The 22,336-nt window shown below is 42.3% G+C and overlaps 1 protein-coding gene across 6 annotated transcripts in view; it reads left to right on the top strand.

The window, feature by feature from the left end:
• kif21a (kinesin family member 21A) overlaps positions 1-21,605 on the top strand; it is a 42,361-nt gene extending 20,756 nt beyond the window's left edge. The window contains exons 7-35 of one of the 6 annotated variants that reach the window (XM_072386409.1): positions 300-415; positions 545-740; positions 846-1,035; positions 1,185-1,251; positions 1,483-1,686; positions 3,049-3,120; positions 4,628-4,715; positions 4,815-4,926; positions 5,172-5,360; positions 5,934-6,133; positions 6,407-6,514; positions 6,596-6,664; positions 7,524-7,669; positions 7,827-7,971; positions 8,614-8,808; positions 8,912-9,013; positions 9,289-9,454; positions 10,020-10,040; positions 10,812-10,869; positions 11,108-11,162; positions 11,251-11,450; positions 12,079-12,204; positions 15,861-15,997; positions 16,505-16,679; positions 17,012-17,176; positions 18,098-18,215; positions 18,369-18,539; positions 18,955-19,154; positions 19,627-21,605. In XM_072386409.1, coding sequence (XP_072242510.1) covers positions 300-415; positions 545-740; positions 846-1,035; positions 1,185-1,251; positions 1,483-1,686; positions 3,049-3,120; positions 4,628-4,715; positions 4,815-4,926; positions 5,172-5,360; positions 5,934-6,133; positions 6,407-6,514; positions 6,596-6,664; positions 7,524-7,669; positions 7,827-7,971; positions 8,614-8,808; positions 8,912-9,013; positions 9,289-9,454; positions 10,020-10,040; positions 10,812-10,869; positions 11,108-11,162; positions 11,251-11,450; positions 12,079-12,204; positions 15,861-15,997; positions 16,505-16,679; positions 17,012-17,176; positions 18,098-18,215; positions 18,369-18,539; positions 18,955-19,154; positions 19,627-19,717 — 3,882 coding nt within the window. In that variant the 3' untranslated portion in view covers positions 19,718-21,605. Of the gene's footprint in view, positions 1-299; positions 416-544; positions 741-845; positions 1,036-1,184; positions 1,252-1,482; positions 1,687-3,048; positions 3,121-4,627; positions 4,716-4,811; positions 4,927-5,171; positions 5,361-5,933; positions 6,134-6,406; positions 6,515-6,595; positions 6,665-7,523; positions 7,670-7,826; positions 7,972-8,613; positions 8,809-8,911; positions 9,014-9,288; positions 9,455-10,019; positions 10,041-10,811; positions 10,870-11,107; positions 11,163-11,250; positions 11,451-12,078; positions 12,205-15,860; positions 15,998-16,504; positions 16,680-17,011; positions 17,177-18,097; positions 18,216-18,368; positions 18,540-18,954; positions 19,155-19,626 lie in introns of all 6 variants that reach the window. The other 5 variants (XM_072386410.1, XM_072386408.1, XM_072386412.1 and 2 more) reach the window with 5 other exon arrangements.
• Positions 21,606-22,336: the final 731 nt, after the last annotated feature.

The following is a 22,336-nucleotide window of genomic DNA, read 5'->3' as shown; positions in this document are numbered from 1 at the left end:
GAATGTCAAAAAACGTCTGTCCTCAAATATCCAGCAAAAAACTTTTTTAATAAATTCGCTTTACTGATTGCACAAGTTTCTGTCCAGTATTTACAAGTTAATTTAGTTTTGGGGATATTTGCCAGTTATTGGATCTTTGGATGTTTTTCTCAGCTTTCTGGAGTATTTTTAGATTTTATTTTTAGATGGAGAAACGTGAACACAGTTGATTGAATCTAGTACTTTGTGCAGGAACAACATATGAGTTTGAGAAAATGGATGATCAGAAAATTGCATTTTTTCCCCTCTCTCTGGCTCAGCTTGCTCTGGGGAATGTAATCAGTGCTTTGGGCGACCGAAGCAAGCGGTCTTCACACGTGCCTTACAGAGACTCCAAACTCACCCGGCTGCTACAGGACTCATTAGGAGGAAACAGGTTGGTGGGCGACTGATTTTTTTGCTCTTTCGTGCAGTATCTGTTATCCTGGAAATGACCGATATTAAGGAAAATATGAAATTACTTTTCAAACAAAATACCGTAATGTCTCGTTTCTTCTCGTCTTAGCCAAACAGTGATGATTGCATGCATTAGTCCGTCTGATCGGGACTTCATGGAGACGCTGAACACGTTAAAGTACGCCAACCGGGCCCGGAACATCAAGAACAAAGTGATGGTTAACCAGGACAAGGCCAGCCAACAGATCAGCGCTCTGAGGACAGAGATAGCACGACTGCAAATGGAGCTGATGGAGTACAAGACGGTGAGGATGGACTCAAAGGGCCGGATGAGCTTTGCCGTGTTGGAAGAGGTTTCCTAAAACAGTTTAAAAGGGAGCACAGTGGAAGTAACATGTTGTCTCCTGCAGGGTAAACGCATGGCGGGTGAGGATGGTGTGGAAAGCTTCAGTGACATGTTCCATGAGAACTCTATGCTGCAGACGGAGAACAGCAACCTGAGGGTGAGAGTCAAAGCCATGCAGGAGACCATCGATGCCCAGCGGGCGCGGCTCACCCAGCTGCTCAGCGACCAGGCCAACCAGGTTCTCGCCAGGGCGGGTAAGTTTGCTATGCCACCAGGGTTGTTCATTTGTGTCCTTTTGTCCTTGCTGTGAAGTCTGAAGTCACAGTTATTACATTAGGACTGTTTTTTTTTTTCAAATTTTAAACACATTTTACATTTGGAATTGATGATGTTTCTCCTCCAGGTGAAGGAGGCTCAGAGGAAATTGGAAACATGATACAGGGTTACATCAAAGAGATTGAAGACCTTCGGTAAATATCCGACTGTAGCAGAATCTGAATTCTATGATTTATCTCTTTGTCTTCTAGAGTTTTGTGTGTTCAACACACTGACTAGTCAAAGCTCTCTGAAATGCTAACAGATATTTTTCTGCTATTTAACAAGGCTGGTATATATTTTTTTTTCCTGAGTTGGCTTTTTAACGTTTCCATCGTATTGAGACCTTTAAATGATCGTGTCTCCTCCCTGCATGTTTCCTTCAGGGCTAAACTCCTCGAGAGCGAGGCTGTGAATGAGAATTTGAGGAAGAATCTGTCTCGTGCCTCCAGCCGTCAGTCATTCTACGGAGGACCCGGCTCCTTCTCCACCACCATGCTGGCTCCCGAGAAGGAGACTTCTGACATCATCGAACTCGCCAAGAAAGACCTGGAGAAACTCAAGAAACGAGAAAAAAAGAAAAAGAAAAGGTACCGAGCCTGGGTCGTTTTTGTGTTATGAAGGCATTTGATCCAGGTTTGGCTGTGTTTAAAGCTGTTGCAGTTGTGCACTCATCTGGAGAAGTTTCAAACTGGAATGGCACTTATTTTGATTTCATCCAAAAGCATTCATTATTTTCCAAAGGAAAGTTTGAGATGTTACACATTTTAAAAGGGACTTTCAAGAGCGTGTGGATGAAAACAAATTCTCTTAATTTTAAAGGTCTCTTCATCTTTAGGCATTTTCAGCATTAGTCAAATGAGACACCGTATACAGTAACTCATACACCTGTGATGGACATGAACTTCATTGGGCTTTCAGTGATTTTAGATATTGTGACCTAAGCTAATTGTGGAATAAATCAGAATAACGATAAACTTTTTGAATGGTCTTTCCAAAGTTCTGCCCCAAACTTATTGAAAATCTGAGGACTTTACCTTAAAGATTAGTCTAACTGTAAACCAAGACATTTAAATGGCAAATAGGCTGTACTTGTAGAGCGCTTTTTTTAGTCATGTTGACCCCTCAAAGCGCCTTCACCTATTCTCACACACACACACACACACACACACACACACACACACACACACACACACACATACAGCACATCTTAGTCTATACATGCTGTTTTTTCTCTATCACACATTCACACACCTATTGGTGGGAAGCGTTGGGTTGTCTTGCCCAAGGACAGTTTGGCATTTGGTCAGGGGAAGCTGAGAGTGGAACTACCCACCCTCCCATTGACAGACAACAGTCAGAAGAAGAATTGAAATGAACTCTGCCATTTTTAATATTTTTTTTTACTAAAAAGAGAGGTGAAATATCCAATCAGAATTCTCCCAGAAGCTTCTTAATGCCTCTGAACAGGTCTTTCAAACATATGTTGCAGGTATGTAGCATTTGCATATTTACTTTCTTTGTCGAGATTTGTTTCAGAAAACCCTCAAAGTAAGACTTTAACCCCAAATTCTTGATTTTTGAGATTTGTCGTACAGCCATCCTGTAAAAAGAAATAGCCATTGAGGTCACTGAAAGCCTGATGTTGCCGTGACGTTCATGTAAAAGATGAGACCACTTGTCATTAGTGTGCTGTTGTCTTGTATATTTAACTCATTTAGCGTTGATTTATTATTCTTCAATCAATGTTCATGAGTATTCTAATGTAACAAAAGAAAGAGTAAAAGAGTTTAACTACAGCCCACTGGTCAGAGGCCCCATGCTGTGCCTTTGGGCTCTTTTGGGGATAAAAGGTGGGGTTTCAGTGCAGAGCTTCCTCTGACCGTGTTCCCTCCATTCTTCCTTCATCTCTTGCTTCCTTCTCTGGTTTGACCCTTCACCCCTCCCTGAAGACTCCAGCAGCTGTTGGAGGAGAGAGACAGGGAGGAAAGGGAGGAGGTGGTGGAAGAGGTTGAGGATGCCAGGTTTGTCTGAGCTTCCACCCTCCTGTTGCCATCCCCATCCTTTGCTTCCACAATTTATTTGCGGTTCACTTTTACCTTTTTTTTTAAAAATAATTTTTGGTCACTTGTTTCCCCGCCTGGAGTGAAACACTCTGCTCCCATCAATTTCTTTTTCAAATAATTTGAAAAACTCCTATGCTTATCCATTTACCCTTTAATGCTTCATATCTGCTCCCTTTTTGTGCGTTATTGACTTTTGATTAATTATTCGACTTAATCTGAAACGTAGTCAAACAAACATTTGAGTTTTTAGTTACATGGCTCAAAATGAGCAAATGGTTAAACATCAGCCCTTGCACAAAAGTTTTAAAGCTGTATAACACTGTGTTAAATCCCCTTTTGTGTGTTCTAATCTTTTTTCTTTGGGTCTGCTTGTCAAGAGGATTTTTGTAACACAATGCGATTGGATAAAATATGTATCCAATAGCTCTGCTTTGCAGATTCGCCTAACTTGTTTATTCTTTTGTGCTGCGTTCCCTTTCCATGCTTCTTTTCTTTGGATGGTTTTATTCAGATAAGATGCCTCCCTCTTTAGCTGGAAAAGAACATTTTCTCTCAAAAAAGCGCATGAAAATGGAACAATGTCACCTCATCTGTTGGTTTCTTTGTCCTAAGACTCACTAAATGTGTTTATATGACACTAGGGAAAAAAAAAAAGAAAAATGCATGTAAACACAGTGATCTGATCAAAACTGTACAAAATCGAACTTCTCCAAACCAGAGTAGCACATCTCAATGATGCAGTTGTTGCTTGATTGAAGAGTGAAACGGGCGTAGGCTCGTGCACATGCTCCATAGTTCTGCTCATGTAATTTTCTTTCTTTTGTCAGACCGCTAAATGCGTCACAATTGCAATTGAAAATCAGCCCATTAAGACTAAGTACAGTCCTTTAAAGCATTTCCAGGCTGTCGCTCCGCGTCATCTGACAAAATCTCCATCAAAGTAGCTAAGTAACAATGTTCGTGCAGTGAATCCATCTTTACTTGCATGATCTCGCACAGATGAAGTTAGAAGAGGCAGATTGTCGTATACGTTTCCTCACACTGTCCTCATCGGTGTCAGAAATACTTCAGTCAGTGATTGTAACCGTCAGTCCACTCAACTGTGCATGAAACCGTGCTGACTGTTTGGCTTAAAACCATCAATATCTGCAAAAATATCCCCAAAAAATGATCATTTGCATCGCTGCACTGAGGTGAGACTCATTTTGCCCAAAGACTGTAACTATAGTGATGATAACTGAGCTGTGCATACATGTTACTCATCATTGCGCTCACTAAAACAATGAAACAAGCTGTTTATTACTCAGAGACATTTGCTTCTACATAAAATCCCCCCTAACATGAGTTAACATAAGTGTTAGATGACCTGCTGTCCACTTTCTGCAGAAAACCTTCAGGTTATTTTCTTACACCGTGACCGTGGTTGCAAACAGCTTTGAGTGACAATCATCCCTGAATCTTTCAGTGCCAACAAGGAAGAAGTTCCTGACAACGAGCAAGAGAAGGGCACCGAGAAGGAAATGGCCGAGCGAGTTAGCGAGGACACTGAAATGGTATGTTTAGGTTTAATTGTTACCTTCATATTCAACCATGTACATGTTCTTAAATGCTGCCTTCGGATAGTTAATTTTAGTCGTGTGATGCTCAAGGAGATCCAAGAGGGCAGCGACCACGAAGAAGGAGAGGAGGAGGATGAAGAGGAGGAAGAGGAGATGGATGTGGAGGACAGCTCTGATGACTCCGACTCTGAATCTGACGAAAAAGGTGCTTGTTTTTCCTCATAAATGGAAAAACAACAGCTGAGGTGGAATCTCTCTTCCAGGATAGACTGACATGTTGTACATCAAACAAGCATTAACTTATGTTGAGCCACTGGTACACCTTGCTTTAGTTTACCTAAACCAAGTTAAAAACTTTAACTTCTTTACAGGCATACAAAGACTACTTCCTTTTTGATGGTGTAATGTCATTGTGGATTTGGATTTCTAATCCGATCGTCTGTCTGACAGAGAACTTCCAGGCAGATCTGGCCAACATCACATGTGAGATCGCCATCAAGCAGAAACTTATTGACGAGCTGGAGAATAGCCAGCGGCGCCTTCACACGCTCAAACAGCAGTACGAACAGAAGCTGATGATGCTGCAGTGCAAGATCAGGGACACCCAGCTGGAGAGGGACCGCGTCCTCCAAAACATGAGTAAGACAACGATCCCGGAGGGGAGTTGGGCGCCATGTATCACTCAGTGGGGAGAACATTGTTTTTGATCATTTAGTTTACTGTCGATGTGCTGCAACTGTTAGGAAAAGAACATCCACCAGATGGCACATGTGAGCTTGATCATGTCTCGGTCTTTGATCAGTTCATTTCCGTCTCTACAGTGACGTGTATTTGAATTTCAGCGTGTCCTACTTGTATTTGGAAGAATGTATATCTTGCACTACATGTTTGTTCTCAGACTTTCATCTTCAGTATTTTAAAAAAACTAATTGAATCACTTGAGAGTTTTTGTGCTGCATACAATCGCTTAAAGTCAGCCGTGAATGTCTGACAGTCACAGTTGCTGTTGAAGTTTAAAAGCACAAATAGATCAAACAATTTTTCCCGACATGAATGTAAAAGCATTGAATTTTTTTTTCTTGTGAAAACATATTCACTAAAGACCCCAAGAGACTTTTCTGCAGTGCAGTGAATATGTGTGGCTGTATTATGAGCCTTTATAAATGTTTACAGCGTTATCTTGTTTTTCTTTATTTCATTCGATGTTTAAAGCTTCAGTCGAAAGCGGCACAGAAGACAAGGCTCGCAAAATCAAGACCGAATATGAGAAGAAGCTGAGCGTCATGAACAAGGAGCTTCAGAAGCTCCAGTCTGCTCAGAAGGAGCACGCTCGCCTGCTCAAGAACCAATCGCAGTACGAGAAGCAGCTGAAGAAGCTTCAGATGGATGTGGCGGAAATGAAGAAGACAAAGGTATGGTGGGCTTGTCAGCAACTCAATAGATCTTGATTGCACTGTGCCAGTTATATCTCCTCTTAAGTTAATCCTTTGTCGTGATGGCGCCGCTCTTTACATTTTTTGCACGCTCTTGGATGGCTTTGCCTCTTTAGCACGGTCGTTATAGAATTTGATGGATCAGCAGTTTGATTTGCACATCTTGAAAATGTGTTGAGTGGCAGAACCCCGTACAACATGATATAGATGGCTGCTGTGTAGACTCATTGTTTAATGGGATTTGTGCGTCAGGTCCGTCTCATGAAGCAGATGAAGGAACAGCAGGAGAAAAACAGGATGAACGAGTCTCGCAGGAACCGAGAAATTGCCTCTTTGAGGAAGGACCAGCGTAAGCAGGAGGTCGGTGACCAGTTCTACGTAACAGTTCTTATCAAAAGTTCATTAGCAATGTTGACACTGTGATTTGTGCTTCCACCTCAGCATCAACTGAAGTTACTGGAAGCTCAGAAGAGGCAGCAGGAGCTCATTCTGAGGAGGAAGACTGAGGAGGTGAGCAGTGACAGAAGACGCTTCACTTTGAGCAGTAGCAGCAAATTAGACACGCAGAAACACTGTGATATATTAGTATTACACTTTGTGTTCTACATGTGCTGCACTGATTCTGCCAGAGAGGTGCTCTGCTCTGCTGTGATTTGTTCCTCAGGCAATGAGTTAATTTTTCAAAGTGCTCTGTTGCTCTGATGGATGCCGAAATGCATTTAGAAAAACCTGAGTTGGGATTCTTACCGATGACTACAACCCGCCAGAAGCAATGAAATCTCCAAACTTGGAGGATGTTAATTCAGTTACTATTCATCATGCTGAAAAATGGCCTCCGCTTCACCAAACCTGTTGACCTGATCTGTATCTAATATTTGTAACTAGTTTTAAAAGCACGAATGATTTAAGTAGGTGACCTGCCAAAAAGGACTGTCTGGTAGAAATTCAGAGAGTGGTGTCAGGATACTTCCTAAGAATAATTTGATCAGGGAACAACCCAAATGACTAAATACTCAAAGGTACTGAAAGGAAAAGCAGTGCATTTGTTTATTTGGAGAAAAAAACTTGGTACGGTGGTATTTTTACAAGTCTTTCATCTTTACTTTGACATACTGCAGTGCTTATGTTACATTATTACACAGGATCCCAGGCCCTTTATATAGGCAGGTTTTTTTCAAAATCTTCATTAGGAAAACAAACCTAAAACTAAAGCTCTCCCATGAACATAATGAAGTAATAGATATACTTCCTGCTGAAATGTAGTGGAGAAAGTAAGAAGTAAGTAAAAAAGATCCCAACCCATCACTGTAGACTGTCCTTTCAGCTGATCCAGTCCTTTTGTGTGTGTGTGTGTGTGTGTGTGTGTCAGGTGACTGCTCTGAGGAGGCAGGCCAGGCCCACCTCAGGTAAGGTCATCAGGAGAGTAAATCTTCCAGAACTGGCCCATGACTCCCCCCACCGACCCCCGACCGGACGCATGTACTCCTCCAGCAGCACTGCAACCAACGGCACGCGGTGAGTCTGCGTGCGTACTAATGGCTTTGGATGCTTATTAGTATTTTCACGAAGACTTGACAGACATTGAAATGAGCCTAATTTGAACCACGTGCAGTCAACTGTCAACAACTTGACCGAGCAGCCGCTTTACTGACACCTGCTGCTTTGTGACCAGGTCTTCCTACAGGCGTACAACAGGCATTTACTCCACCAGAATCGCTCGCAACAAATGGCAGTCCCTGGAGCGGCGGATCACTGACGTTATCATGCAGAGGATGACCATCTCCAACATGGAGGCCGACATGAACCGCCTCCTCAAGGTAAAGTCACGAAGCGGTTGGTTACTGTGGGTTTTCATTTTAGATTGTTCATCTCACAATCTAAAGAACAGAGGGTTATAATGAGTTAGTATTGCCCATGCATGACAGGTAGGGGCCAATACTGCAGCTATCTTTAATATTAATATATAAGACATCCATAACACATGATGTGTTATGGCAGCCCTGATGCTGCAGTAAATGTAGCTCATTGTGGTTACAGCAGGACTTGATATTCATTAGTAATGTTCAAAATTAAACCTGGATCTGACATCACATTTGTTCTGAGTTTGATTCCTCAGTGAACCAGCTGTTGAAATGCATTTAGGTAAAAATATGAACTTAGTGTATGGTTCATAAGAAGGAATAGTGCATACAGATTCGGCTAATACAAACAGTTTCTTGTTTTTAGGCTAATTTTGTTGAGAGAAAAGTGTTGCATCAAGATCCTTTATTACTGAATTCGACATAATCTTGTTGTTTGGATAAATCTACATCGATCAGCTCCAGAGCAGAAACAGTCGGCTGTAAATTTAGAACGATTGAACCTTTTCCACCTTTTTTTTTCCCCCATTGCTTTTGTTGCACTGTAAAACTGATCACATTTAAAAGTTATTTCACAAAGAGAAATCTTTAAACACGCAGCAACGAGAGGAACTGACAAAGCGGAAGGAGAAGGTCGTCAGGAAGCGGGACCGGCTGTCCAGAGAAGGGCCGGAGGCAGAGAAGGCGGTGCTTCCCCTCAATGAGGAGGTGGATGCGCTGACGGCCAACATTGACTACATTAATGACAGCATCGCAGACTGTCAGGCCAACATCATGCAGATGGAGGAAACCAAGGTGAGGAAGCCTGAACTCTGTTGTGTTGCTGATTACTGGCAGTAAAGATTTTATTTATTTTTCTACATCGAAATTGAATAATTTCCTTTTTTTTTCTCTTCAGGATGAAGGTGACACGGTGGACGTCTCTGCTGTGATTGGTTCCTGTACTCTGGCCGAGACTCGCTTCCTATTGGATCACTTCATGTCAATGGCAATCAACAAGGTAGCAGCCCTCATTTGCACAAAGAAAAAGTCCCTTTAATGAGCTCTTTTCATTAATCGTGTTAGTATAAATAATACAGTAACGGTAACAAAAACTGAAGTCTCTCCAGAAACTGAACTGTCGAATGAACACCTTTTTCAGCATGTTCTATAGATGATGCACAGGGCTCAGCTAAAACTCCAACCAGGAAGTGGATTGTCTGTTGCTGGAGATGAAATGTTGAAATGGAGTGTGGATATTAATGCTTTTTAATGTCTTGGGTCTGGCCTCTTCAGGGTCTGCAGGCGGCTCAGCGGGAGTCTCAGGTGAAGGTGATGGAGGGCAGGCTGAAGCAGACGGAAATCACCAGCGCCACACAGAACCAGCTGCTGTTTCACATGCTGAAGGAGAAGGCCGAGTTCAACCCGGAGCTGGACGCGCTGCTGGGAAACGCTCTTCAAGGTAAAAACGGTTTCAGTTTGGACTGAGGCGCAAGTGGAGTCGGAGACCCAGAACCCAGGTTTAACCCAACCCACCTCCTGAAAGTCTCACTAATGTTCTTTGAATGAATGATGGCATAGTTTATCTTTTACAGGTTAGTTTGGAGACCAGTGAACGTGTTACTTTCACATGTGTTTCACAAAGCTTTTGTGCTTCAGGAAGGGGGCTGGGTTAAGGGTCGGTTGCATGATTGGACTTTTTGAGATGGTCTTGCCTGTTGCCATCTGCTGAACAGAAGCTGGTCAAATTGACTTTGTGAAAGCTTCTGATACTGTAAGATCAGATTACTGTTGTAAAGTTACTGGCTACATGTTATACATCAGGGTTGATTGGTTTTCTATCCTTGCAGTTATGGTGATGTATTTTGCCAGCCTCTGTTCAGCAGCATGCTGTGTTTACAGTAGTCACATTTGGTTTATTTTCTGTTTTTTTTAGGCTGTTGGGGGACTGTGTTTTTGATTTGTGCGTTGCCTTTTTTCAGTTCCCCCATGTTTTCTTTTTCTTTTGTTTTCTCGTGTTTTTACAGAGCTAGGTAACCTTCCTGCTGGTAAGTGAAACCACATTAGACTCTAATCCTTGTTATAAATGCATGGTTCCTTGCCTTCGCACTGAGAACTAACTGAACATAACAGACAGGTGCATGAGGTGCAGTGCAATCCAGCTTCCCTCCATCTGTCGGCTGGCCCCTTCCTCTCTCCTTTTGTGGACACCCTCTTCCTTCCCCTCATCCTCCTCCCCCTCCTCCCACTGTACATGTGCTACAGCCTCCATGCTTTAGCACCTGCTAACCCCGGACCCTTCAACAGGAACTGTGCAACATGGATGCTTTAGCTCTGTCGGAACCCTGTAGGTCAGGTGACCCCATCTGGAGCAACGGACTAATCATTCCTCACACCCACCCATCTTGCTGTCTTACACTAGGTCTCTTACTGTCATCTGACACCCCCCCCCCGCACACACATACACACACACACACAAAAAACATATTTTAATAACCCTTTCCGACCCCTGGACCTCTCATACTTTTCAATCCATCTGATCTCATTGAACCCAGCGAGGACCAAGTCTGTCAATAACAACAGCATGACGCTGCGCTGACATCGACCTCATCTGCTTCCCATCTTCTACATCCATTTTGAGCAGTTATACGAAAAAGAAAATCTCTAGAGAACTACAAAAATGAGGAGATGAATCATTAATAGGAAGGCCATTTTAAAAGAGATCAGCAGTCATCTATTTTTTCTCAAGGAAGAGTGATATCATCATTGATTGTTCTTATCACCCAGCTCTAATGTTATTCACTGATCTCATTTGACAGAAAATGGGGATGATAGCAGCAGTGATGAATCAGCTCAAAGCCCTTCAGGAGAGGGAACGTAAGTATATGCTGATTACACTGCATGTTGTTTTCTATTATGGTGAGTTATTCTATATTTGTCATATCGTGGGGGGATATCATCTGTGATGTCTTGTTCTATTGGTACTGTGTAATGGATTTTTCATGTTGCATCGTTTCAGCTTGAAGGTTTTCTGTAGAATGTAGTATTGGATGAGTTGTGTTTTGAGTGCTTTTCTTAATACTCCCAATAACAGACTGATGTATTCCCTTTGCAGCAACTTGGCTTCAGACCTCATGAAACTCTGTGGGGAGACCAAAACAAGGAATAAGGTATCATATGTATATAGTGCGCAAGCCTCATTTTTCAGGAAATATAAAACATTATTTTCCTAATTCTTCCTGCTGGTTTGCGGTTCAGGCGCGCAGGAGGACCACCACTCAGATGGAGCTGCTGTATGCAAACAGCGACTCTGCTCCTGACGCGCCCACGGACTTCTCTGGTCCGATGCTGCCGTTAGCTGAAACACCAGAAGGTGGTGGAGACGCGGAGTTGTCGGCCTCATCAGTCAGGGACTACACAGCTCTCTCCCCCGGCTTTTCCTCTAAAATGGGCAGCATGTAAGTCCAGGCCCGTCACTCTTTAACTAACACATTAACTGCGACTTCCTTCCTTCCTGCATGTTGGATGTTGCTGCTTTATTCAATTCTTTGGCCTTTTATTTATGAGCATATTTAGAAATGGCTAAATTTTACTCCAACTTATAAGTCCTTTTAGGAAAATGCATGTAGAGATGGGCAAATATTAACATTCCAACAGCTTCTTTATTGATGTCCACTGGAAAAACTGCCTTTAATGCGATGTTTCGACTTATTCACTAAAAACGAAATTACTAACCAGGCTGCTTTATCCGGCCGTGCTTAAAACCTGCACACTGTCACTTTAAGGAGAATTGAAGCCAACAGGGATCCGTTAGCAGTTAGATTATCAGAAGTGTAGTTTTTTCTAAAGAAACTTTAGTGGGACCAGCAGTGTGGCCTTTAATAAACATGGGCTTGGCGAAGAACCACCACTGTGTTGGACCTTTAAATATCAGGTAACAGTGTTTCTGTGTGCACTACATGCTCATCTCCACTTTGTTGCCATTATTTAGTGTTGTTGTCACCCCCCCTCTTTTGTTTTATAATTCCTTTTTTGTATACTGTCTTTGTGTCGTTTGTGGAAAAATCGTTCAAACTGAACACTCAGTTCTGGCTGCAGAACTCTGCCAGGTGTGGAGAAGCGAGCTCCGGAGCCTTCGCCGCTCTCTCGCAGGAAGACCTATGACAAGGCACAAGCAGCGGCTGACAGGGCAAAGGTCAAGGAGATTAAACAGTAAGAGCTTGTTGCCAACATTGTGGCTGCAAAGCTGAAAAAAGGCAAAATAACTTGAATACAACTCTACTAATACTCCTCCTGTCGATTTCCTGCTTTGGGTAGGCATGTGACCTTATCTTAATCAAAGATGCTCTGCTTCTTGTTGGATGACCTTTGACCTGCCAAGTTCTATGCTGAATTTAAGTCAAATTCTTCCTCATTAACTTCGATATTATGCCTCTGCTTTGAACCATAATAATAACTGGAGATTTCAGTTTTTCCTTTGGTTAGTTTTGACTTAAATGCAGCGTTCAACTTGCTGATCGATCCCTCTGCTTCTGATCTACATTTTTCCTCTTGAGGAATTCACTTTCCGTCCCTGTTTTTGTCTGATGAGTAAATTCTGAGTGTGTCAGATTTTGAAGAATGTTTTGAGTGAACAGTGCCTTTGCATCTATTGAAAAATAATCCTGAGTTTTAGATTTAGAAGTAATTCCTCGTCAGGGGATAACTTAATACTGTTGATAACTGAATGTTATTTGTGTGTCGAGCTCTGACAAATGTTACTTGAACATTAGTTGTTTGCTGGTAGATTGTCTCTGAACTCCAATACACGCGGTTAGAGTTGGTGCACGCGTCAGTACTAGAACGGGATACTCCTGCATTTATGTCATATGGAAGAACCAGAGGATGATGTCACGATGCAGAGAAGATTCCCTCATTTTTGTACAAGAAGCATAGAAATGAATGTATGGCAGCAACAACTTGTTGGATTCGGACTGAATTGTGATTCATTTTCAGTTGCAATTTTAGATTTAAATTGGGAATTGTGTAGAGAGAAATAAACAAGGCTCCTTCACTTGTATGCAACCAGGATTGCTGCAATTAAATGGTGTTTTGACCACTAAACTACCAGGACACCTAACAGAATAAACCCTCCAGGCTACAACATGGCATTTCCACTGCCACCAGCCTCAGGCTATCGCTGACATTTGTTATGGCGAGTCTTCTCATTTCTCATCATTCGAGGTTTTTTTTTCCTCGTGGGCAGTTAACATTATAATGGGCTTTACTCAGATTTAAACTGCTGTTAAGTTCTCTGAAACTGAAACACACAAAGATGTTCCTTTCATAGGTGAGGACAACATTAAAGAGACATGAGGGAATGCTTGGAATACAACTTAACTTAAACTGACTTTCAACTTTTCACTCAAACCAGGCTGCTATATCCCAGTGACACATTTGGCGTTAAAATAAAAAATAAAATTAAACTGTTTTTTTAAGGTGCTTTGGAGCCGTCCTGACACTCGCTCCCATATGACATGAATGTGGCATATGCGGCTCCCTTATGTCCTCATGCAGTCCTCCCACACTTGTGTCAGCCGTGTAAACACACTTTAATTATGCCGCAGCTTAATTGGCAGCAGTGCTGCCTTCCTTCACAGCCCAGTCATCGGGAACCTGAAGAACAGCCCACCTCTTCCTCTCACCCCTCCCCTACAGGCCCTACCACATCTACTGCATATGTCTCGCAGGATAAGTAAGAAGCAGACATAACTAAAATTGACATTAACGTACCGGAAACTTGGATTAAGGTTGCAAATGGATGCTGATAAGGAGCAGTGGAGCGCGTTCTCTGTAAAGTCTGTCAGTTTGTAAAATGCTGGTTTGTCAGCTGATGTCCCAGATGACAAAATATTTCCCTCCCAGTGTAGACGGGATGAATACGGTAAATGTGGATTTGTAGTAATACAGAACATTTAGATTTGGAACTATGTTGTCATGGTAAAATAAGGTTTGTTGATGTAGTAACTTAAAGATTTTGTCGCAACAGCCTCAGATTTTCTGTAATGAAGGCATATTTTGTTGTCCACATTCTGTTGAAGCAATGCGGACCCTACGCATGTTCTAAAGCCATTAAAAATTATATTAGTTTTTTTGCTTGTTTGAGTGAATTTCTGATCTGTTTGCAAAGCATGCTGCCAGGTAGAGGATTTGTCTTCCATGTAGCCATTGTGTTCCAGTCATTTCAGCTCTATCGAATGTAACAGAAAATTTATATATGTGAGACTTGCCAGTGATTACATTCACCATCATAATCGACTCGTGGTGATATCATTATATCAAAATAGTCTTGAAGGCTTTTAGATTAAGCAAAGAAAATTATATTTTTGCCTCATAAGTCTAATGAGGTGGGCAGGGATGATCTCCCGCCTAACTGAAGCAGAGCTGAATTTGTAGTTTTTACAAGATGAAGAAGGCACATCATCTCTCCTCTTAAAATACAAAATATGGAAAAATGTTAAGTGTTGGCCTCTACTGGAAAATCCATTCTCATTGGTTTCCACAAACCAACGAGAATGCAAAAGCCACAGTGCATTCATCTGACAGGAACATGTTTTTGGCAAAGTCTTAAATATCAGCACAAAAATGTTCAAATTGTACTGGAAGACCTGGTTGCAGTGACTGCGTGGAAGACAGAAAAGGTATCTATAGAACAGCTGCGGCTCATTGCATACCATGGATTTGTAGGAGCAACATTTTCTTAAGCCTTGTACGGGCTCAGAGCCCCCCCATTAGCCCATCTAAAAGTTACTCACTACTACTGAGGTACTGGAAATAGTTGATATTTAAATCAGCAGCCAATTAGCTCTCAGGAATATTGGATACTCTCCTCCCCTTGAGGATGAATGGATACCTCCACCTGTTCTCCAACAAAATCCTCCGTCCTGTTTCCCCTTCTCTCTCCAGTCCTCCAGTTCTTCATTTGCCATATATTCACTGATGTTTCACCTTTGGTGTGCAGGACAAAGGTGAGCCTTGAACACAGTCATGTGGTGTGGATTCCACCTCTCCTTGTTTCCTACATGCACTGTCACTGTAGACAAACTGCAAATGTTGACGAGCATGGTAACGGGGCTGCTCAGTTCTTCATCAGACAGTCCTGGAACCGGAGCCTCCCTGGGGCTTCATGCCTCACTGCTTGGGGTGTCCTTTTCTAAGAGGCATCCAGACAAAATGGGTGAAAGTGGGTAAAATCAGTGTGGGGAATATCCTTGGATCTGTACATTATGATTTAAATAGTGCCACTGTTTTAAGCTAATTTCTCTGACGAGCCCAAACCTTCTGTAATCTTCTTTATTAATTAGCCTCTCCTCATTTCAATAATGCTTTTATTGTTCATACCATAGGCCCTTTAAACCTTAATTGGAATATTGACATCAGCATCTGGAGCAAATCAGCAGCTTATCCTTCTGCTACTGTTAGTGTAATTAAGCAATCGCTGCACATCCATCAGATGCCAGCAGCTAATTAATGACAATGAGCATTTCTGTGATGCTGATGTTCCTGATGAGACAGCACCACTGGTTTCCAGCAGTCTTCAGCTTCTGAGATGTTTTTGATCTGTAAAAAAACGAACCATCTTTATTATAAATGGGTGTTTTATTGGTTCTTCTCTTCTAAGCACAACGAGGGTGACTCTGTTCACGACTGTCTAATTTATTTTCTCTGACTTTTATCATCCTCTGTTTTTAATGTGCAGCTTTGTGTTAATCGGCCACAAGAGCCGAGCAATGTGCATGTTGGTTTGGGAGCGATTTATTTCTGAGCTGCAACCAGATGATCTATCTCGGTGTTTGGTATTTATTTAAAAATGCGTGTGTTTTTTTCAGGGGTGTTATCAACCCGGTGCCCTCCACTAAGAGCAGCCGGGCGGCGACGCTGCAGTGCGTTCACGTGGCTGAAGGACACAGTAAAGCTGTTTTATGTGTCGACTGCACCGATGACCTTCTGTTCACTGGATCCAAAGGTCACAACCTTCCCACCCTCCTTCCATCCCTGCATCCTTCACCACTTGATTCTAACTCTTACACTTCTCATCTGTAGTCCTTGCATGTCTCCAGCGCTGCTAATTTATTACCGCTTGACACGCTGTTATAGAACGGCAAATAAAACCTTACGGGGATTCATTGAGATTGTCATATGCACAGCGTGTGAATAAATGAGGTAATGAAATAAAATGACATGATGCATTTAAGAAAATTCTTATGGTGAAGAGTATTTAATCCTAATGAATTAAGGTAAATGTGTAGGTTATTAACAAGGTTTAAGGGCTCATTTATTCCCACCATCACTCGTGTAGAACAGATCGTGTTCTTAACAAAAAAAAAAACCTGGGAAGGATTTTGTATTGTATATTAGACTTGTTGTTGAGCTGTAGCCTTGTGTTTCAGTTTAAACTCCTCCTCTCAGCGTGTTCCTTTCTGGCGGTGTAATACACAGCGACTGCGCTGACAGCTCGCGTCTCCTCTTGCAGATCGGACCTGTAAGGTGTGGAATCTGGTGACTGGTCAGGAGATAATGTCCCTGGCTGGACACCCCAACAACGTGGTGTCTGTCCGCTACAGCTCCAGTTTAGTCTTCACCGTCTCCACCTCCTACATTAAAGTCTGGGACATACGGGACTCAGCCAAGTGCATCAGAACACTCACGTGAGCAGGAGTGTGTGTGTGTGTGTGTGTGTGTGTGTGTGTGTGTGTGTGTGTTGGATGTTACGCTGCTGTCATTTTCAGCAGAACCAGAAACCTGGCAGCTAAACTGAACACGCAGATACAGAATATAATGAACTCCCTTCAGTGGGCGTTATATTTCACTAATGTTTAAAATGACAAGCACTTGTGAATAGAAGAGGTGTAGGAAGTTTAGTAAGATTTGCACATTTGTTGATTTGATACCGTTCACAGCTTTTCCTGGTGTGGTCTTCGGTCCCCATTGTATTCGCTAGTTGAAAAGATTTCTATCTGTCTCATCTTCATGTCTCCAGGTCCTCCGGTCAGGTTAATGTCGGGGACATCTGTGCGTCTACGACCAGCCGGACAGTCACTATTCCCGCAGGAGAGAACCAGATCAACCAAATCGCTCTCAACCCCCACGGCACAGTTCTGTACGCTGCTGCTGGAAACTCAGTCAGAGTGTGGGATCTGAGAAGGTGAGCAGAGGCACAGAGGCTGTCGACTGAAGATCTCTGGGTCTGATACGTTCATCTATAGTGAAATATTTTCTGACTTGTTGAACGGATGTTGAACAAGTCTTGCTGCACTTTGTTTGTTGTTTTTCTCCATGTAGTTATGCAAGCAAATAAGAAATGTCTGCCAGCTTAATGCTATATTAACAGCAGAATGCCTGTGAAACAATATGACAGTAACAGTAGAATTCTGTAGAATATTAGAAATATTTTCTTTCGGTTTATTTGATTTAAATGTTAAGAGAAGATGGAGCACTTATATTATCACCTTGCTTTTTTGAACAGCTCAAATTACTATGGGTCACTATGAAGGTTTTTTTTTTTTTTTCTTCAAAATAAATTTTTAGATAGTGTTGTCATGACAACCAGAGCGACATGCCGGAGTGTGCAACACTTTCTCCTTATTTCTTAATGCGTTTCATATGATAAGTACCCCGCTGTAACCCTTGGCGTGCGATACTCACCAATTATAGTCTGTTTGTCATTCCCAGCCTTTCCTCTTCAATCCCCCTGAGACTGCAACACCATTTTCAGATAACCCAAACGCAACAGGATTTCACAGAAAGCCCAGTCTATTCTCACTGCACCTTGGCTAGCTCAGTGGAAAACACTGACAGGTTTCCAATCCAGAGCTTTCTTCTGTCACTGTCAGCCTGCTGGTGTTGGCTTTGAAGAAGGGGCCTCTTTGTTTACCTGAGAAAATAAAACCAGCTCATAGCTGTCACTCTAAATGAGGAAAACCTTTTTTAAATGAATGTGGCTAACAAGGCGCTGTCTGGAACAGGGGCCGAGGCAAACTTTTATCACAAGCTTTGTTGAGCAATGAGGCACATTTACACATGAAAAATGTACATTTCTTGTTGTCTTCATTTTTTTTTCTGTCAGATTTGCATCGACTGGCAAACTCACGGGTCACCTCGGTCCGGTAATGTGTCTGACTGTGGATCAGTCGGGAAACAACCAAGACCTGGTGATCACAGGGTCCAAGGACCATTACATCAAGGTGTGTGCTACGGAGTCTCAAACATTCAGGAATGCAAAGATTCTTTTTCCTCGCCATCAAGGCAGCTAATATTAGAAAACACAAATGTTCTTGGACATTACATTCTGAGGGCGCATATCACACCTTTAACATGTGGTGTTTTTGCTGCTGCAGCTGTTTGATGTGACCGAAGGCTCTCTGGGCAGCATCAGCCCTACACACAACTTTGAGCCCCCACATTACGATGGCATCGAATCACTGGTGATCCAGGGGGACATTTTATTCAGCGGCTCTCGAGACAATGGTATCAAGAAGTGGGACCTGGACCGCAAAGACCTGCTTCAGGTACAGAAAAAGCTTTTTGGGAACTTTCTCAGAGGAACGAAACCCCCCCCCCAGATATTTCATTGAATACATCATTTTAAAAAGTAATGCTTAAAAAATGTCCTTCGTATTCTGAAAGTGTCAAAATGTTGCGTCTGTGAATTTGGCAAAAGATCTTGAAGATTATTTTTCTTTTTTTAGCCAAAAACCTCTTATTCTTCTCTACTTTTCAGCATTCTAAGACCCTTCTTCTGCCTTGTTGTGGCATGCTTTGTTGCATTATGGCCAACGTGGTACCTTTAAAAACCCGTGCTGAAACTTTGTTCTTTGGCTTCTCTACAATGACAGTAGAGCCATAGTTTTCCGGAGTTAAATTCTAAGCATCATCCGTGAAATAGACGGCACTAATTATGTTGATGTCAATCTCATCCATTAGCAAGTCCCGAATGCCCACCGTGACTGGGTGTGTGCCCTGGGCGTCGTCCCCGGCTCCCCGGCCCTGCTGAGCGGCTGCAGAGGTGGAGTGCTCAAGCTCTGGCACACGGACACACTGGGGACTCTGGGGGAGCTCAAGGGTCATGAGAGCCCCATTAACGGCATCGCTGCCAACAGCAGCCACCTGTTCACCGCCTCCGAGTGAGTGTGGCATACACACACACACACTCACTTTGGCACTGGTTAGTTTTAAGATTCTTGGACTTTATCCACACAAAGATTTTTGACTAGCTTGCCAAAGGTCACACTCAAAGCTGTCATTTTTCTCCTTAGTTTTATTATCGATCGTTCAGATCAAAGTTAGTATTTTTGGTTGAGCGACATCCTCCTCAACTGCAGCGTAAAGCAGGAAATGACAACACCCAATCAGCTGTCTGAACCTCATATCAGCAGTCGGTGAAAGAAGATTATAAGCGATTTTATTGATCATTGTTTTATTGATAATCAGTTGCAGGATGTAGATTTCTGTTTGCAGACACAAGAAGAATTAAAATCCATCCACTGCCAGAAACTAATATCAGAGAGCTTTTACTTGATTTATTTACTTTATTTATTTATTCACTTTCCTCCTTGTTTTTGCTGCTCCTTACCATTTTGTGGTGTTGTTTTCCAGTGATCGCACTGTGAAGATCTGGCGTGCACGCGGTGGACTGGACAGCACCTTCGAGGCGGTTGACAATACGGATGAGGTGGCCAGTAACTAAACACAGCGCCACCTGGTTGGTTTGACAATAGGACGATGTAACGGCATTCTTTTATGCTGCTGCCCTGCACTTTGACCCCAAACTTCTCAACCTAATGCTGACCACGTGACTTACGACTGAGACCATAAAAACATCTCGGCAGAATATCACAGTAGTTGTTTTCCTGGATGCTCAATGCCTCTGAATGCTTATTTATCACCATTTCACTCTGTTGTTAATAACTCTTTCCAGCAGAAATGTCTCTTTTCACCTTTTGTGCTGTTGAAGGTTGATCATCATAAGAACTTGTACTCACAAGCTATTGTAGACTAAAATAAACTCACTTTAGGAAATCAAAAGCGCAGCTCAGCGTACAGTGGGGGCTGTGCGAGGATACAGTACAGACCAAAACTCACCCAGATACAGACCTGTCGTGTGTTTGTCAGATTAGGGAAGAAAGCTGACATAAAATTTAGTGTTAGAGGAGAAAAGGTGACGGAGCTAAAGGGTTGGTGGCTGGTCTTCACAACCCATTTCTCCAGTTTGTTTGACAGAGCATTCATTTACAGCAAGAGTCAATACTTACAGCAAATGTTTGAGGAAAATCCGCTCGTTACCACTCTTATATAAGACTAAAGCCATCTCTAAAGCTCTTAAATTAAAACGTACATCACTTGTTTAATCTTTAGGAAACTGAAGTGTCGCGTCAAAAGTGTCACTTTTTTTTCCCCAGCTCCAACCATTCTTTGTTTCTCTACAGATTTAACGGATAGGATTTAAATTCCTGAGCTTGAAAGGTTCTGTAATGCTGAGTTTGCCACCTTCAACCAAGTCGAAGTTTGCCGACTCTCTTCCAGTCTTTATGCTAAACTTAGCCAAGCCGCTGCTTGCCGTAGCTTGATATTTGTCACACAGCCACGAGACATCTCACATATTTTCCAACTTGTTAAACTATTCCTTCATCTGAAGCACTTGTAAGGAAAAAAAACAACCCTGACACTTATTTTTCTTTGAGAATCCTTCTTAAATGTGAGCATATTCAGCATTGAGGATGTTCTACACTTGTTCATGTGTCATCGTGTGTCAAATTGTGTTCACTCTTCACACGTGCTGTTGGTGTTCCCCAAACCTACACAGCTGACCTTTTTGTCCACTTCCCCTGCTGCTAAGGCATCTGCTCACCTTTTTCAACCCTTTTAAGAGGGCTTCTCGTCATGGACACCAGGTGAAGTCCATCTTGTATCGTAGCTGCAGTAATTGTGTATATATATGTCTATATATCTATATATCTATATATATATATATATATATAGATATATATATATATGAAATAGTATGTTTGTTTTTGTTAGGAGAGGCCTTCAGACTTAGTCCGTGTTGTTTGCCTAATCTCATAAACAGACGTCTGTCTCCCACTTCTGATCCTTGTGAGACCCTCTCCGACGCACTTGTGGTCTCCCTGATGTAACTGATCTGTCTGTTGCGATTTTGTGCTGTCACTTATGAATGTTTGGTGGAACAGCAGTTGTAAGCTTATTCAAACACATATCTAATGGATGTAAACTGTGTATTTAAATAAAATGCGACTGAATGTTAGTTTTGTGGGACCACTGATCTGAATGCAGTCTCACAGCAGAGCCAAGAGGACCAGAATTGGCAGTAGGACTGACGAGCAGCGTTAGCAGGGCGTTGGAATGAGCTTTTCCTCCACTGAGGTGGCAGGTTATGTTTAGTGGCCTATACAGTTAGTTTTTTTTCTTTGTTTTTTGCTTTGATTGTTATTCTCTCTTTGTTCCAAATATCCTGGACGATCCCCCTCTGGAGTCTTGTTGCCATGCCCTCGTGGCAGACTGTAGCGATTCTAATGTCAGATGCCTGATAAGAAATAAATGCCATCTGTCAAAAATGACCAACTCTGTGTGACTTTCTCAGCTTATCACTAAAAGTCTTAATTTCTGCTGTTCATATATCTGCTGGTTGGTTAATAATTACAAATATCTACAGCTGAATTTATCATTTTATTGAATATAGTTAATATTTTTCATCCAACATCTTTCGCCATCCTCTGATTTGAATGACGTTGAAAGTTTTTTTTTATTTATTTATTTATTTTTTTATTCCTTTGCATTGCATTAAGAGCGACGGCTCTCTTGTTGGGGCCATGTTTCCAGCCAATAAGCCACCAACAACAACTCCTTAAACCCTGCCAACACTTTGCAACACTTGAACTGTGGCCGTATTTGCTCCTAAAACACCTCTGACCCGAGGATGTGGGACTGATTCACACGTAATCGAGCAATGTCTTAGTGATGTTCCAACCCTCATTTTCTCCGTTTCCCTACTCAAACTCTCATTTTTCTTGGTTAGGCTTCTTTCTGTAAAGCTGATGGCTGTTAGAAGCGCACAGCATGTCTGAAGCGGTGAAACCTGAGCACAAGGTGGCAGTAGCAACATCTGCACAGCCAACCTGCGACCGTGTGAGGAATCCTCAGAGCTGTCAGTGTCTACAAAGACTTTCACTCACATTCTCAAACGAAATCAAAAGTATAGTTTCCATATAAACTCCTTATATGGAAACTATCCTGCTGCAGAGTAAAGGCCCCTAATGATCACTGAGTAGCTTGGAAACGTGCTGACGTA

The sequence above is a fragment of the Leuresthes tenuis genome, unplaced genomic scaffold (assembly GCF_036924035.1).
Source record: "Leuresthes tenuis unplaced genomic scaffold, fLeuTen1.0.hap1 SCAF_5, whole genome shotgun sequence".
NCBI lineage: Eukaryota > Metazoa > Chordata > Actinopteri > Atheriniformes > Atherinopsidae > Leuresthes > Leuresthes tenuis.
Note: the sequence above shows the minus strand (reverse complement) of the source record. Positions and strands in the feature narration are given on the sequence as shown.